Consider the following 18,736-nt stretch of genomic DNA (forward strand, 5'->3'; position numbering starts at 1 on the left):
CAATGCCCCAATATATTTTACATGGGTGCCTATTATATGTATCAGTATGTCAGTGTACTTTTCATATCAACACCTGTTCAGTATTATGATTTGAATCTGTTAGTTGTTTGCTACGGTATTGGTGTGCTTCTAACAGGATTATCTATTACACGTCTATTTTGTATACTATGTACCTATGTATATGTATGCATGGAGAGCACCTCAACAAAGTGGGGAGGATTTTCTGACCTCTCCGCAGCATATTTTGCGGGGTGAGAGACGGAACACCTTTGGCCAGAGGCGGAACCAGAAGAACCTGCTGGCATAAACAGCAAGAAAATTCTGGCCAGTGCTTATCTATTTCTATAGAATGTAAGTCCAGCGGATTCGGAGCATGTCCCAGTCTGGGTCACATGCTACAAAAGGGAGAAATTGTTATGGTGCAGAATGAGGCCATTCGGCCAATCATGTCTGTACCTGCACCGAGAGGAGGAGGAATTTCGTCAGTTAGAGGGTGATGAATCCGTGGAATAGAAGGCTGTGGAGCCAGTCCATTGAGTGTACTTAAGACAGAGATGGATATGTCCTTGATTGGTGAGGAGATCAAAGGTTATGGGGAAAAGGGGTTGAGAAACATATCAGCCATGATTGAATGGTGGAGCAGAGTCGATGGGGCAGCACAGTGGCACAGTAGTTAGCACTGCTCCCTCACAGTGCCAAGGACCCGGGTTCAATTCCTGGCTTGGGCCACTGTGTGGAGTCTGCACGTTCTCCCCGTGTCTGCGTGAACTTCCGCCAGATGTTCCAGTTTCCTCCCACAGTCCGAAAGATGTGCTGGTTAGATGCATTGGCCAAGCTAAATTCTCCCTCAGTGTACCCAAACAGGCACAGAAGTGTGGTGACTAGGGGATTTTCACAGTAACTTCATTGCAGTGTTAATGTAAGCTGACTTGTGACATTAATAAATAAACTAAAACTGGCTTAATTCGGCTCTTGTATCTTATGGTCTTAATAAATATTATGACTTAGTGCCATTCCCCTGCCTTTTCCCTGAATCCCTGCACATTGCATCTATTTAAATAATTATCTCATGCCCACTCAATTGAACCTGCCTCCATCACACTGCCAGGCAGTGTATTCCAAACCTGAACCACTCACCATGTGATTTTTAAAAATTCTCACATTGTATTTGATTTCTGAAACCTTTTACAAATGGAAACAGCTTTACTCTATCTACTCCATCCAGCCCCTCGTGATTTTGAACACCTCTACCAAATCTTCTATTACTCTTCACTTCTCCAAAGAAAACAGTCCAACTTATCCAATCTATCTTCAGTACTGAAACTCCTTATTCCTGGAACTATTCTGGTAAGCCTCTTTGCACTCTCCCCAATGCGTTCATATCCTTCCTAAAGTGTGGCGCCCAGAACTGTACAAAGTACTCCAGCTGAGGTCTAACAAGTGTCCACAAGTTCAGCATAACTCCCTTGTTCTTGTATTCTATATCTCTATTAATAAAGCTTATGATACTGTATGCCTTATTAACTGCTCTCTCCATTTGACCTGTTGCCTTCAATGTACCTATACACCTCTGCTCCCGCACACTGTTTGGAGTTATAGCCCTTCATTTTATGCTGTCTCTTTTTTGTTTTTCCTACCAAAATGAATCAGCTCACACTTCCAACAGCGTATGTAGCTGGATTGAAAACTTCACAGCAACTGAAAGCAGGCAATGATTATAAGTGGGAAGAACTACAGAAAAGACATAGGACATGTTCACGTAAATAAAAATGTAACCAGAAAAGAAGAAGAAAAAGGGAAAAGCTATAAGGATGGTTAATATTATTGAGGTGTTGTATCTGACCAGTTACAGAACAAAGAGATCTAGGGGTACAGATTCTTAGCTTCTTGAAAGTGGAGTCACAGGTGAACAGGATGATGAAGAAGGCATTCAACATACTTGGTTTCATTGGTCAGAACATTAAACACAGGAGTTGGGACATCTTGTTGAAGTTGTACAAGACATTGGTAAGGCCACAATTGGAATACCGAGTACAGTTCTGGTCACCCTATTATAGAAAGGATACTATTCAACTAGAACGAGTGCAGAAAAGATTTAAGATACTACCAGGACTTGATGGTTTGAGTTATAAGGAGAGGCTGGATAGACTAGGACATTTTTCTCTGGAGCGTAGGAGGCTGAGGGGTGATCTTATAGAGGTCTATAAAATAATGAGGGGCATAAATCAGCTAGATAGTCAATATCTTTTCCCAAAGGTAGGGGAGACTAAAACTAGAAGACATAGGTTTAAGATGAGAGGGGAAAGTTACAGAAGGGTCCAGAGGGGCAATTTTTTTCATATAGAGGGTGGTGAATGTCTGGAACAAGCTGCCAGAAGTAGTAGTAGAGGCGGGTACAATGTTGTCTTTTAAAAAGCATTTAGTCAGTTACATGGGTAAGATGGGTATAAAGGGATATGGGCCAAATGTGGGCAATTGGGACTAGTTTTGGGATTTTAAAAAAAAGGGCAGCATGGACAAGTTGGGCCGAAGGGCCTGTTTCTATGCTATAAATCTCTATAACTCTATATTTCAGATACTGCAACCAGCTTCTTAATCAAAGTTTTACCCAGGTGCCTTTATTATTGAGAAGAACAAAGTACAGACACAGATATATAATGCAAAACTCTTTATTAATAATAGTTAACCCACTGTGATTACCTACTGTGTTATACAAGAAACACCCAGGATTCGGCTATACCACCATAAAGATGGCTTCCCAGGCTGTAGATCTGGTCTGTGAGTCCCTCTGGTTCCCCTTCGAAAAGGTGACTCTCGCTGTCTGTTTCTTCCTTGCCTGTTTCTTTCCTTCCTTTTCTGGTCTGGTCTGGTCTTATTGTCTCCCGCCTTGAGCCTTCGCTCCCAAAGTTTCTGGAATGCCTATTTTTATCCCCGTGTAGCCACACACTTCTTTTTCCACCTGCCCTTGATCTTCTGCCAATAGGATCTCAAGCCACCCCGGGCTCCTTGGAGTCTGGCCACCTGTAGGCTGCAGACAGTAGGCCGGTGCACATCAAATAGAAGCAAAATTCACTTGATGGGTTATCGGGGGCTGTTCCAGACATGCCCCGGCAACCTGTCTGAGTTCTGTATATGTGAACTTCGGTAGTCATGATGTGGAGATGCCGGCATTGGACTGGGGTAAACACAGTAAGAAGTCTCACAACACCAGGTTAAAGTCCAACAGGTTTATTTGGTAACAAACGCCACTTTTGCTACCAGATAAACCTGTTGGACTTTAACCGGGTGTTGTGAGACTTCTTACTGTATTTGAACTTTGGCCAGGTTCAATTTTCTGCAGGCTATTTGCTGGAACTGACTGCAGGTTAATTTAAAGTGCCCAATTCTTTAATTTCAAATGCCCAATTTTATTTTGGGTTCACAGGACAGAGGGGATCTGAAGAAATGAAATGGATGGTAAAACAAAAAAATATTTGGTGGATTTTAATCGTGATAAGTCTACATCAGAATAGTCCATTAACAAAATGACGAGCGGATTGTAAATAATCATCTCCAACTTTGGGAGAGACTGAGAGGCTCGAGTATTAGTTGAAACATGTCTTTACATGTCTCTAAGTGGTATGACCACAATTAGGTTATTATGTACAAGTTTGGGTCCTCTGGTCTAAACATTGGTTTTTGAATGCAGGGTTCTGATTCATGGCCTGTGTGGTTCAAAATTAGGTGATCCAGGACCTAAATTTGATGCACCCACCTCGTTGACATGATTGTATGCATGGGTCTAATACAGCTTCCTCCCTCTTTGGTGCTGTAACTGCCTCTGTGCTCAGCAGTGTGGGGTGGGGGAGTTCGGCTGAGCAATATTGTGCAGAAGTCACGAAGCACAGCCAATCCGTTTTTCTTAAAGGCAGACCATCTGCCTTGAAGGGAAGCTGCACTGAACAGTATTAATAAAATGAGAATCATGGAATATTGAAGACCAAGTTGAAGTGAGAGGGTACCAGCGTGATAGATGCAGCATTGGAGGCATCAGGAGTGGAGCTGGACAGGAGGAGCGAAGCTGTGATTTCACGGGGGACAGGAGATCTGTCTGATCAGCCTGAGAAAGGAGCCGATGGTCAGGGAGGTCAGTTCATGGCACTTGGACCCATTGACTTGGCTGCAGTGCCAGTAACGTACTGACCTCCCACTGCTGGTGAGGGTTAGTTAATGGACCTTCACATCTCCCGCCTACCACACCAACCTCTCAGCTTTTCAATCATCACACCTTCCTCATCCACCTGGCACCACTTACTGGCACTCCACTTCACCCTCACACAGCTACCAGTGCTGCCAGCCTCTTACCCGACTCTGCTGGCTCCATTTATGCCTAACTATTCAATAGGCACATCAGCTAAACACAGCACTGATACCCTTCTCTCCTTCTTGTAGGACAAGGTGATACATAATAGAAAGAAGAAGAGCGGGACTGGTAGGGGATCCCTGCACACTCTGAGGAGGAGATTGCTTTCTACATCATACCACCTGGGGAGGCGATGGTTTAGTGGCATTATTAGCTAGACTTCTAATCCAGAAACTCAGCTAATGTTCCAGGGACCTGAGTTCGAATCCCGCCACGGCAGGTGGTGGAATTTGAATTTGATAAAAAATATCTGGAATTAAGCATTGTCGGAAATCTGCCATCTTACCTGGTCTGGCCTACACGTGACTCCAGAGCCAGAGAAATGTGGTTGATTTTCAACTGCCTTTTGTACAGGGTGACTAGGAATGGGCAATAAATGCTGGTCAGCCAGCGATGCCTATGAATGAATAAAAAAAAGGGGCCGGCAGTGATTGAGCCCATGTCACCCGCTGTGACTGAGAGCGTGATCAATTACTGTATCTTCCTGCTTCATTTCCCTTGTCAATTCTCCGCTCACCTTTTTCTTGCTATGTGGCATGATGAGCAAGCCAAGAACGGTGTGACCGTGGATCTTTTTTACCCACCACCTCGCACACCACCCCCCTCAACTTCCCGGACATGAATCTTCCTCCTGCTTCCAGACACCTGCCAAGCCACAGCTTTCCAAGGAGGAAGAGAGAGCCACATCACCAGTGAAGAGGCCCTGTCACTTCACCTGACACTTGCAGTCACCAGCCCACATACTGACACACACACATATCTTGGAGACACGTACAGAGTTGGAATCAGAACATGATGCATCGTGCGGTCAGGAATGGGGTGCAGCTAAATCAGGGGAAAATATTGTTCATTTGCCAGCTTACCAGAGGGCAAGGTCAAAAATGGATTCTAATGCAGACATCTCAGATAAGGACTTGGTTGAAGTGGCCTGCAGGACAACACTGATTATCATGCACACTGAGATGCCAGGTACATTGTCTGGCTTGCCAGGCACTCTCCCATCCTTGACATGGAGCAGTCTGGCTCTAACTTAGAGGGTGTCATGGAGGGATGGCCATCTCCGCAGCCTCTACTCCATCTCCCTGTCATGCTACAGACCCAGAGGCACTGTCACTACTACTCCCAGCAGCCTTTGAGTTGGCAAGTCATCTCCTCCTATACCGTCTCCGTGAGGGAACGAAACAACGATCTCTGATGAATCCAATAACTCGCCGCGACAGCTTTGAAAACACTCCTGACATCTTCCAGACATAGCCTGAAAGATAAAAATCAATTACTTCACTTAAATTTGGGTGCCTGCTGCTTTAAGGGCTGTGAGGTCCCATCTGGAAGTTTCACGTTTGCTGCTTGCTGGGTGATTGATGGATTTATTGTCTGGATCTCCATGGTCCAAATCTACCCTGTCTAGGCCCCTGAGAATCCTATATGTCTCAATAAGGTTGTCTCTCATTCTTCTAAACTCTAATCAGTATAAGCCCAATATATTCACCCTCTCCTCATTAGAAAAACCCTCTATACTGGACAGCCAGTACATCTTTCCTTAGGTAAAGGAACCAAAACTGTTCACAGTATTCCAGGTATGGTCCAACTAGTGTCTTGTATAGTTTTAGTAAGACTTCCCTACTTTTGTATTCCATTCCCTTCAAAAGAAAGGCCAACATCCCATTTGCCTTCGCTATTACTTGCCATTTTCTTTGCCTATTAAGGGAACAACACCTAGTATGTTGTGCAAATAGTGAAATAAATGTGAAATGTGTGCAAACACCAATGTTACATTTTTATAAAATATTTGACCACGAGCAAAGCGCTAATGTGTGCCACAATGGTTAGTACCGTTGCCTCACAGTGCCAGGGGTACCTGGATTCAATTCTGCCCTTGAGTGACTGTGCGGAGTTTGCACATTCTTCCCATGTTTGTGTAAATTTTCTCTGGGTGCTCCGGTTTCCTCCCACAGCCCAAAGATGCATGGAATGGGTGGACTGGCCATGCTAAATTGCCCCAAGATGTTAGGTGGATTAGCCATGGTAAGTATGTGTGTTATGGGGATAGGGCAGGCGTATGGGTTGGTAAGATGCTCTGCACACTCAATGGGCTGAATGGTCACCTTCTACACTGTAGGGATTCTCTTCTATGAGAATAGTTGAAAAGTTTAGCGTCATAGAGGCATAGAGATGTACAGCACGGAAACAGGCCTTTTGGCTTAACTAGTCCCATTTGCTTGTATTTGGCCCACATCTCTCTAAACCTTTTCCATCCATGTACCTGTCCAAATGTATTTTAAATTTGTAATTGTACCCGCCTCTACCACCTCCTCTGGCAGCTCATTCCATTTATGCATCACCCTCTGAAAAAGTTGCCCCTCTGAATTCAATTTTTGCACTGATCCAGTTTGGACAGTTGGAATGTACAGATCAGTGCTGAACTCAGAAAAAAAACAGCTTTCTTCATTTCCAGTTAGTGAATCATTGAATTTTACAGCACAGAAGAAAACTAAAAATGCCTAGCGTTGCTTGCTCCAGCTCAGAAAGAGTTAGCCCTCGTCCTTTCTTCAAACTCTTTACACTTCTTATCTTTCAAATATTTACTACCTCCGATACTATTCACTTCCCTGCTGGAAACTGTGATGGACTCAGTATCCCACCAGTCTTTCTGCTGGGACATTCCATGTTTTGCCCAACCTCTCTCTGCTTTCTCCTGTGCTAATTGGTAAATGTTGCTGCCTAATCCCTGATCCATCGCCAAGTTTCTCCCGATTGATGTCAGCCCCAACCCCTCATCATTTTGAATGTCCCCATCAGTTCTCCATTTCATTCTCTGTTCTTCTCTATTTTTTTCGATAGAGTTATCATTACCTCGTTGCTTTAGTACTTTCATGTTTTAGCATCCAGATATGTTTCTACCATTTCATCAAATTTTTCTCAGACTTTCTAAAGATTAGTATTAGTATACTCAACTCTTCCAGCTCTTTTATTAATAATGGTGACCACACAAGACAGGAAGATAATTGGGTATGAAGTGTTTTGTGATATCTGCTGGAGATGGTAAAGGGCCATATAAATTAAAGTTTTTTCTTTTTTATTTTAGTGTTATGTTTAGTGTGCTTAGAACCCTCTTTACTTTTTATCATAACCTGCTGTGGAGATGCCAGCGTTGCTGGACTGAGGTGGGCACAGTAAGAAAGCTCACAACACCAGCTTGAAGTCCAACAGGTTTATTTGGTAGCACGAGCTTTCTGAGTGCTGCTCCTTCATCATGTGAGTAAACCTCACTCAACTGATGAAGGAGCAGCACTCCGAAAGCTCGTGATTCCAAATAAACCAGTTGGATTTTAACCTGGTGTTGTGAGACTTCAAACTGATCAGAAATAATATAGCTCAGCCTTGTAAAATAATTTTGTTTTAAATAGAAAGCTTGGATTTGGCACATAGCTATGCAGCCACATGCACACACAAACACACGTGCACAGACACCAAAATCTACTCCCCACTTCTAGACACAAGGAGAACCAAGTGCTTGCCTTCACAGTCGATCACCTAAGCCGCAACAGAAGCAATGCAGTGTGCTGCAGCCTCTGTACTCTGTGGCGTTTATTCCAGCTGGCACACTTCTTGCTCAGTGCCCTCTCAGCTTGCATTGTTAGAGCGCAAGGGCATAAAACAGCTGAAGGTATCAATCAGGGCCTTAGCAATCTTCAACAATTTAACAAACTGTGTGCATTGCACAATGTGATACTTACAGCTAGCTCACATCACATCATAAAAAGCATTTGGGTCTGTTTCTGAGTTCTGTGTCTGTCACTTTGCCTAATTAGTATTCACTCGTGCCCTCTCCTTTATGAGGTGAGCTGTATGTCAACACTTTATCGTAGAATAAACAGTGTTATACTGAGCACTAAGTGCCTCCAACAGAATGGTTCATTCCTTCCCATAAACATTTGTTAGAATTACATGCCATTGCCACTACATACAATATGGATTTAATATTCTTAACATTCAGTCAGATGCTTGAAATCTTGTGATCATTTGCATTTTGAATCTCTGTATAAGAATATAAACAGCCAGAAACAGGAAGAGACGAGAGACCAGATACAATCTGTCTTTTATCATGAATTCTAGCTGGTTTATTTCACCTCTTAAGGGAAAGTTGTGCAAAACATTTCCCTCAATCCCCAAGCATACCTGACAAACTACGAAATTCAGAAAAACTACTGAAGAGATGGACAACTGAAAACCAGCCCTGAGTAAAAATCTGTGACCAAAGTTACTGCTAAATAAATTAACTGAATGATTGGAATTTTACCACCCAGCCTGGAACAGACGAGGGGAGGAGCATGGGAAGGTCCATTGACCCTTTTACAGTCTTGGGACGAGTGAGGCTGTAAAATCCCACCCATTAAGTTCATTTTTTTTTAATTGTTCATGGGAAGTGGATGCCACTGGTGGGTCAGCATTTATTGCCCACCCCCGACTTTAAGAGTCAACCACATTGCTGTGGCTCAAGAGTCACACGTAGGCCAGGCTAGCCAAGGACTACAGATTGTCTGCCCGAAAGGACATGAGTGAACCAAATAGATTTTTACACCAATGGTTTCATGGTTATCATTAGACTTTTAATTCCAAATTTTTATTGAATTCAAATTTCACCATCTGCCATGGTGGGATTCGAACCCGTGTCCCCAGAGCATTACCCTAGGTTTCTGGATTACTAGTCCAGCAACAATGTCATTATACCACTGCTCCCCCCAATTCCTTTTTATTAAATTGGATGTCTGGAGAGATGTGGAGTGTTTTGGGATCATAGTCCGCATTTTAGTTTGTTTCCCTGCGATGAATGACACCCACTTTTTCACTAGGGAAGAAAGCAAGGCTAAAGTTGGATTGAGCCCATGATGGTGGGCAGCAGGACCCTGGAGTGGCACTTTACTGGCACCAGCCAATTAAAGGGACACCACCAGAATCACAGTCCTGCTGAGGATAATGGCCCACTTCACCAAACTGCTGGCCCAATCAGAGGGGCAGCAATGTCACCTTTAGAGGTGGCCAATTTCTGAGACCACAAGGTGAAGGCAAAGCGAAGGCAAGTCACTCTCATAGAGGAAGGAAGTTTTTTTTTATCCGCAAGGATAAGGAGATAGTAGTGAGGGCCAGGAACAGGAGGGATGTATAAGGCAGAGCAGCCAAAGAGGGGGAAACCCCACTATCCTGGAGTATACCTCACCATCTCCCCACTTGGTAGAAGCTTCCCCCCCCCCCAACACTGGTTAAATATCAGAAGGATGGGGGTGGGGGGCATATTCCTTAATTAAACACTAAATTGCCACAATTGGCTGTGGTGATTCCCACAGCTGGTAATATGGAAGCAAGAAGAGGATAGGCTCCCTTCCCAACACCTTCCACAATCAATTTACCAGCTCTCCCACTTCCCACCACTCCTCCAGACAGATGGTAACATTCAGAACACAGCGGCCTCTCATATAACACACACAAATAAATGGTCGCAGTAGGATTGAAGTGAACTTGTCGTTACTAGTATTGATGCAGCAGTGTTAGAGGGCAGGAAGTTGAGGTAGCTGAGCTTTAACTTAAGGAGGGGAAAAATAATGGCACTGGTGTATCAAGTACACTGCTAAATGTTTTTGGCAGTGTCTCTCCAACATCCATATCCTCATTCCGCCAGCTCAAGACTCAGTTCACAAGCACTGCACCCTGTTCAAGTCCCCATGTTTCAAAGGCAAGGGAATCATTTTGACTTTGGTCAGAAAATAGTTGTTCAGAATCATAGAACCCTACAGTGCAGAAGGAGGCCATTCGGCCCATTGAGTCTGCACCGACCACAATCCCACTCGGGCCGTATCCTCATAACCCCATGCATTTACCCTAGCTAGTGCCCATGGGCAATTCAACATGGCCAGTCCACCTAACCAGCACATCTTTGGACTGTGGGAGGAAACCGGAGTACCTGAAGGAAACCCACGCAGGCACAGGGAGAATGTGCAAACTCCACACAGACAGTGACCCAAGCCAGGAATCGAACCCGGGTCTCTGACTTTGTGAGGCAGCAGTGCTAACCACTGTGCCACAGTATCGCCTTATATCATATGTATATGAAACATACTTCCCCAGTTTTGTTTTATTCATTGGTCCTCTCCATTACCAATCAATCTTCCCATGCCCTCCTCTATCAGTTCCTCAGTTTCTTCACAAGTAATTAAGAATGATACCAATTGAACTGTGCTGTTTTTATCCCCCTTCCTTCCATTCGTGCACCCATCTCCCTGAGGAAATTACTCTTCCTATACATGATGATTTGGAAATCGTGAATAGAATCATCGAATCTACAGTACAGAAAGGAGGATATTTGGCCCATTGAGCCTGCACCAGCTCCTATCACCGTCACCATCAATTTAGCATAGCCAATCAACCTAACCCGCACATCTCTGGGGCATGGGAGGAAACCAGAGAACCTGGAGGAAACCCACAGGATACGGGGAGAATGTGCAAAGTCCACACAGCCAGTGACCTGAGGCCGAAATTGAACCTGGGTCCCTGGCACTGTGAGGTGGCAGTGCTAACCACTGTGCCACCCCTTGCTGCCAATTTTTATCTGCTGTTGTGCCAGAATGTAGTGTGCTCTTCTCCCCCTGCCCCCCAACCCCCCAGCCACATTCCACCCCCCCCGCCCCGCCCAAACCCCCACAGAGCATCAGCATTGGGTGGGAGCTGGAATTTCATCAGCTGATCTGAAAATCTTGGAAATAGCACAGAGCCAGTATTTATGAATGTCAAACACTGTTTACATTGTGTAGAAAGTCTCCCTGACAAAAAAATGTAACTGCACAGAAGGTGGACAAAATTCCTGTGATCAGAACGTTAGAAATGGGTTCCAAAATTGCAGGAATGCCAGTGTAGGATCCGATGTCTGGGATCCTCCATTGTTGATCCCAGCGAATGTTTGAGAAAGCCTGTAATGGCCATACCTGACCTAATTCCTTGTGTTTCTGCCACATGATGTTGGGAGTATAGAGGAAGGGCTGCTTCAGTATTACTATTAGAAAACCTACCGTGCAGAAGGAGGCCATTCAGCCCATTGAGTCTACACTGCCAACAATCCCACCAAGGTCTTATCCCCAGTAACCTCACATATTTACCCTACTAATCCCTCTAACCTCTGCATCCTGGGACACTAAGGGACAATTTAGCATGGCCAATGCACGTAACCTGCACATCTTTGGACTGTGGGAGGAAACCGGAGCACCCGGAGGAAACCCACAATGTTGAGTTCATACTTTTAACAACGAATATTGCAGGGATGCCATTAAATGGCAGTGAAAATGTTCGGCTGTCTCGGCACGGCACTTGTTCACATCCAAAAGGAATTGTTCGATTAAACAATTGCCAACGTGATCTCTGCAAATATGTTGCAACCAGCAAAAAGCAGCGACTCTGATTTAAGATGAAATGCATCCTGTAATATCTGAGCAGGAACAGCGTGTTTAACTATGAGCAGGTACTCACTTTGTGAAATGTTCTTCTTTTACAGATGTGACAGTCAGTACCTCCGGCCAACAAGCATCACCGCTACATTATCATCACCATATTGAAACAGGCACCAGCCCAGATATACATACACTGAAAGACTTTCTGGTGATTTCAACAAAGCACAGAATAGGCTGCTTCTCTCGATCAGAGAAACAAGAATGGCAGTAGGGTAGCCAACTGGGCTGGCACGATGGCACAGTGGTTAACATTGCTGCCTTATAGCACCAGGGACCTGGGTTCGATTTTCGGCTTGGATGACTGACTGTGTGGAGGCTGCACATTCTCCCCATGTCTGTGTGGGTTTCCTCTGGTTTCCTCCCACAATCTGAAAGATTGTGCTGGTAGGTGCATTGGCCATGCTAAATCCCCCCTCAGTGGGGAAGAATAATTCTCCCTCAGGTGGGCAAAAATAAGGCAATATCAAAGCAATTAGTGATGGAAGTGTAATGGAAAAAATCACCATTAGAGTGTGAGAGAGATTGAGTCTGTTTGCCTGCCTCACTCCCAATCTCTCCATACTCACCCCCATCACCCACCGTGTGAGTGGGTGCGATTGTGTGGGGGTAAGGGTGAGTGGGAAATCTGAGACTGCGAGTGAGCCAGACACACACACTCACACATACTCCCCTGACACACACACACACACACACACACACACAGATGCACTCTCCCCCTCACTCCCAGAGCACACACACACACATTCAGTTTCCCTCCCCTACCCCCCGATACATACACACACATAGACACACACACACACACACACACACACACACACACACACACACACACACACACACACACAGATGCACTCTCCCCCCACTCCCAAACCACACACACACACACACACACACACACACAGAGCGATGAGTTATCCATCTCTCTCTCTCTCACTCTGTGTTTCTGGAGTCCACTCACTGTCGCGAGTTGCTGTTCCTCCATCACAGATTGCTTGTTTCCCACATTTGTTGCTGAGAGGTTCAAGCTTATCAGCAGCACATGCAGGAGAGGAATGGTCTGTGATTGGAGGAGCAGTTTCTATTTGCCATCATCTTGAAAACTACCTCAGGGGCTTCATGGGACCCAGCCAGCTTGCAGACCCGGACATTGGACAAGCCTGGTGTAGAATGATTCCTTGAATGATACACCTCAGTAAACTTGAGGTGTCTCCATCACATGTTGTAGCAGTGTTGCCGGGGGTTAGTGATGAGTCCTGGTGGATCTCCTCCAATTATCTCTAAGCTTTTTGACTCTCCTCATGTAACATTTAAGATCTTATACTGCACCCATCATGTTTTGTGGGCCAAAGCAGCTGACCCACTGGAACAAAAACGGAAAATGGAAAATCTCAGCATCTGTAGCGAGAGAACAGAGCCAACGTTTCGAGTCAGGATGACCCTTCATTCAAGGTGGTCAGCTGAGCTCTGTCTGGGATCTCAATCAACGTAAGAAGTCTTATGACACCCGGTTAAAGTCCAACAGGTTTATTTGGTAGCAAACTCCACTAGCTTTCAGAGTGCTGCTCCTTCGTCAGGTGAGTGGGAGATCTTTGGCCAAGTCGGCTTGGAGGATTTGAAATCAGACAGAAAGCTAGTGGTGTTTGCTACCAAATAAACCTGTTGGGTTTTAACCTGGTGTTGTGAGACTTCTTACTGTGTTTACCCCAGTCCAACGCGCATCTGCACATCTCAATCAACCCCAGTCTCATTATTAACTATTTATATAGGGATAACATTAATGTGATGTATTGTTGAAAACAACCCCTAGTAAATTAGCACCTCCTTCTTAATTGCTGCTGATTGGTTTGAGCTAATGGTGAGTATTGTGGCTCCAGGTTTCCTCTTGGGAAAAGCCCTGTGGAAAAATGAGTAGTAGAGGACTTGCAGGGCAAGGGAATCGATGCTACCCGGGAACACTGGGATACTGTCCTCAAGATCTCATGCTGAGCTTGGTGCTGGGTCCAAGTTCCATCTACTTTGTTAATCTGCTGAGCAGATGGCAATTTTGGCACTACTTGCAAGAATTCCCAATCTTGGGAATTTCCCATTGACTGGATTCAGGGAATGTACCAACATTCAGACCCATGGAGCTATGAATGTAGGGCCCACTGCCATTTCCAGAAAACCTGAGAATTGTTTTGCAAAACTTATATTTAAATGTACCTTTTAAGTTAGGAAATAATTAGTTGGCATCTTATCTTTGAAGCCAAGCCTACGAATGGCACCAATCTACCACCACATATTCCTTTGCCACCTGCCCCTGCTCACACAGTGCATGCCAAATATTTGCTCATGCAGGCATTGGCATTGTTTTTATGTTTATTTATTAGTGTCATAAGTAGATTTACATTAACACTGCAATGACGTTACTGTGAAAGTCTCCTATCATTTTTCTGATTTATTTAAACTATGCAAGACAATATTAACCCCAAGTACTCTGGTGGCCTTAGAAAGCACAAGTCAGTAACAGAATGGGATTGAGGAAATTTGGTTCCCCGGTGCTATTGCTTAATTATTGTAAATACACCCACCTCTGGAGGCAAGCTTAGTGTGTGAAAATGGCCAAATGCTAACCTGCAAAATTGGTACATCTAAATATGTACTCAGTATATGTACTAACTCTGATTTTTAGAAGACTTTCAATTTCATGATGTTTCTTTGCCTCTGTTTTTACACAGGGAGAGGAGGAAATGTTGCTTAAAGCAGGTACCATCATTCTAGGAATAGCAGAGAAAGCCCTAGCTAGTTTGAAGCTGATTCTTACCTCCCCCTCTAACACTCCATCACAGCTTGCCCTTTTTCATGTGGATTCTGCTTTGATGTAGAATCAGAGAATTCCTATAGTGCAGAAGGAGGCCATTCGGACCATCGAGCCTACACTGACCACAATCCTACCCAGGCCCTGTCTCCGTAACCCCATGCATTTACCCCAGCTAGTCCCACTAACATGAAGGGGAAATTTAGCATGGCCAATCCACTTAACTCACACATCTTTGGACTGAGAAACCTGGCTATATTCCACATTCAGCTCCATTTGTAAGATCTGCTTTCGACTGTCCTGAATCGACTAAGCAAAGTTGTACACAGCTGCATTTCATACTGTTGATGGCTTCTTCTCTGTCTTTCTCCCTTCTTTTTGCTGTTTCTGGTTGTTTATAGGATGGAATGTACAGAACATTTCTAATTGAATTGAAGTTTTTCATGCTGATGGATGCTTACATTTGTGAATCAGTTTGTGTGTCCTCATTTCCTGTACCTGTTCTTGTTCTAATGATTTAGCGTTACTTAAAATGTTGTAGTTGAAAGCACCTTATTTAGGATGTCTGGTGGCACAGTGGTTAGCACTGCTGCCTCGCAGCGCCAGGGACCCGAGTTCACTTCCCGGCTTGGGTCACTGTCTGTGTGAAGCCTACATGTTCTCCCTGTGTCTGCGTGAGTTTCCTTCAGGTGCTCCAGTTTCCTCCCACAGTTCGAAGATGTGTGGATTAGGTTGACTGGCCATGCTAAATTGACCCTAGTGCCGGGGAGGTTGGGAGGGTAGATATGTGGGTTTACAGGAAAAGGGCTTGGTGGGATTGTGGTCAGTGCAGGTTCAATGGGCCAAATGGCCTCATTCTGCACTGTAGGGATTCTATGATTCTAGGCTGTGGCAAGAACTGAGTGCAGAAATGAAGAATTTTTGCTTCATTTACCTCTGTAGGACAGTGCAGATGATTGGGGGCCCTTCTCCAGGAGATGAAATGTGTTGGGCAAATAGTAGAACACATTGTACAATCTCTGTGGAAGGAATATGATTCAAAGGTCAAATGGGTTTCTGGAGTTCCTGTACTGTCTCATTGTAATGAACACAGAAGGTGCAGCAGAGCCTTAGTCATCTGGAGAGTTCAGACAGAAGAGCATCTGGAGCTCTGAAACAGCCGTGACCCTTGAAGGTTGATGTATTTTAGAACAATATTCAAACACGGTCTCTGTAAGATAACGTTTCCCTGATGCTTACTACCCAACCTTGTGAAAGAAACAATGACAGTGTAATATAATATAATAATAAGCACCAAAATAAAAGCCAGCAAAGTTTATTTATTAGTCACAAGTAAGGCTTACATTAATACCAGTGAAGTTACTGTGAAGTTCCCCTGACACCAGGTTAAAGTGCAACATGTTTATTTGGTAGCACGAGCTTTTGGAGCGTTCCGAAAGCTCGGGCTACCGAATAAAGTTGTTGCACTTTAACCTGGTGATGTGAGACTACTTACTGTGCCCATCCCAGTCCAGCAACTCCACATCATGAAATTCCCATTGTTGGCACACTCCTGTTTGGGTCAGTGGCACCTGACCAGCACGTCTTTCAGACTGTGGGAGGAAACCGGAGCACCCGGAGAAAAACCATGCAGGCACACGGAGAGCATGCAAACTCCACACAGACAGTGACTCAAGCCAGGAATTGAACCCAGGTCCATGGTGCAGTGAGGCAGCAGTGCTAACCACTGTGCCACCGTGCCACCCACACACTGAGCTTCTCAGAGCTTGTGTTGAAAACCCCAGTGGCCCTGACACTTAGGAAGTCGGAGTGGCATTGGAAGCACTGAGGGTCTTTTGAACACGTGGTGGAACATCATTGGGTAGCGATGTACAGGAACGGCTAAATCCAATTGTCGATGCTGATAAATGATATCTAAGTACAAAACAAATGGGGTCACATGTGTCAGGGATAAGTGACATCTGATGTGATACTGCCTGCTTTGCACTAGCTTCTAACCCAAATTTCTGTCCCTCTATTGCAGGGTACACAGCATCAGTAGGATGAACAGTTTTGTAATGAAGGTTAATCTTACTATTTTGTAATCATCTTAACTTCTTTGTTTCAGATAAGAGTATATTTAAAACCCACACGGACGAAGAGGCCAAGGAGCTGGTTCGAACCTTGATTCAAAGGTACAGAAGATCACCCGACTCAAAGCGGAAGGCTCGGACTCATTCACGAATGACTTTAAGGAGTAAAAGAGCAAAATCAAGAGCGGCCAGTGGGTGCACCTTGAAAGAGATCAATGTGACAGTCAGCGATCTGGGCTTTGCCCATGTCTCGGAGGAGGTCGTGCGTTTCAGATACTGCACCGGCTCCTGCGATGCTGAAGAGAAAAACTATGACCTGACTCTGAAAGCTTTGAGAAATTCAAAGCGAATTAAGAAGGAGAAGGTCAGAGCCCGGCCATGCTGTCGGCCCACACTTTATGACGATGATGTCTCTTTCCTGGATAATAAGTTTCGTTATTACACACTCCGACAACTCTCAGCAAAGGAATGTGGCTGCGTTTGAGGGACCGACCACACGACACGATTACTTAAGTCTCTTCCTCACAATGGACAGGAGCCTTCAGCCCTTGCTCGGCCCTGAGCCCTGCTCAAGAGTACGGTTTCTTGGCGAGATGTCAACAGGAGGAGATGGGTAGGGATGAACAATCTCCACCCCTGCTGAGGCTAAGAGTTACAGCGCATCAAGAAATAGCAGGCTCGACAAAGAATTTTTCAGCAAATTTATGTTTGCCATACCATGTGGCCTTTATGTTTCCAAATGTGCTCTAAAGTACAACTCTGTGGCCAGCCTTGTGTCAAGTGGGAATGTGGGTTTCTGTCTTGCAGTTGTACTTTTCACCAGACGTAATAGATTCTACAATGCAGGGTGGGAATTCCAGGGTTATGGTTTGTGCAGAAGGAATATGCTTTGAATGACTTCACCCTCTCTTCCCCCTCTCCCTCACATATTTATATTTATATATATATATATAATATAGATATATTATATATATGAGATAACAAAATGATGAAACCACAATTCTCATTTAACTGGCCGGTGGTGCAGAAGGTGTGGAGTCCAGCCTCCCCGGACTTGCTGGGAAGAGTTGTAATACTCTTAGTTGGTCTGTGGTAGAATGAACAGACTGGCTGAAGCTGATAAGCAGGCACCTGTAAATCATAAAGACCTGAATCCCGTCAACTTCTGAGGATTAGATCAGACAAATCATTGAAGGATTGTACTGGGTCGCAGTCACAGTGTTGCATTGCTAGTCAGCTTAATCCCTTTTGAAATGACCAAACCAAAGCTGATTAACACTCAGTGATTGTAGGGTGTGAAATTCCACCCAGTTATTAGTGTCGACAGGCATGTGGTTGAAATTCAGAATTCTGCGATGCTACCTGACTAGATAATAGAGTCAGATTATTTATATACTCACAATATGAGACTAAAGCAGTATATATACAACAGTAACCTTCATTTTCCTTGTCTTTCATTCACTATATCACCCCGCCTCTCAGCCTCACTACGTCTGTTGGTTCCAGTACCCATTCTCTCTGTCTCCCTCACCCCCTCCCATTTCTGTCAAGCCATTACCTCTGTTGTCTCAATCACCGCCATGTTTTCTACGGGTTGATATCATCCAGAGTGATTTTAATAGTGAAGATATGGCTGGAATTCTCCGACCTCGCCTGCAGCTGGGATTCTCCAGTCCCGCTGCAGCGAATGGAGTTTTGGCTGATCTCCAAATTCTCCATTCTGGCTGGCAGTGGTGGCGGAGCGAACAAGATTGGAGAATCTTGGCCATCATTTCTTTGTTCTTGGGATGTGTGTTTGCTCATTGCCCATCCCTAATTACCCTTGACAAGTTGGTGATAAACCACCTTTTTGAACTGCTGCGGTTCCTGTTCTTATGAGATTCCTTTGCCGTCTGTTTTAATGAAGGTTTTAGAGGGTTGCTGCTACAGTGGAACGACTGGCAAACCAATTTGATGCCAATATTGATAT

General features: G+C 44.6%; 1 protein-coding gene across 1 annotated transcript in view; it reads left to right on the forward strand.

Moving 5' to 3' along the window:
* LOC145358698 (neurturin-like) overlaps positions 1-17,730 on the forward strand; it is a 114,917-nt gene extending 97,187 nt beyond the window's left edge. Inside the window, exon 3 of the mRNA XM_080212926.1 lies at positions 16,803-17,730. Coding sequence (XP_080069052.1) covers positions 16,803-17,251 — 449 coding nt within the window. The 3' untranslated portion in view covers positions 17,252-17,730. The remainder of the gene's footprint in view (positions 1-16,802) is intronic.
* Positions 17,731-18,736: the final 1,006 nt, after the last annotated feature.

Source organism: Carcharhinus amblyrhynchos, chromosome 26 (genome assembly GCF_965287045.1).
Source record: "Carcharhinus amblyrhynchos chromosome 26, sCarAmb.v2.hapA, whole genome shotgun sequence".
Lineage (NCBI taxonomy): Eukaryota > Metazoa > Chordata > Chondrichthyes > Carcharhiniformes > Carcharhinidae > Carcharhinus > Carcharhinus amblyrhynchos.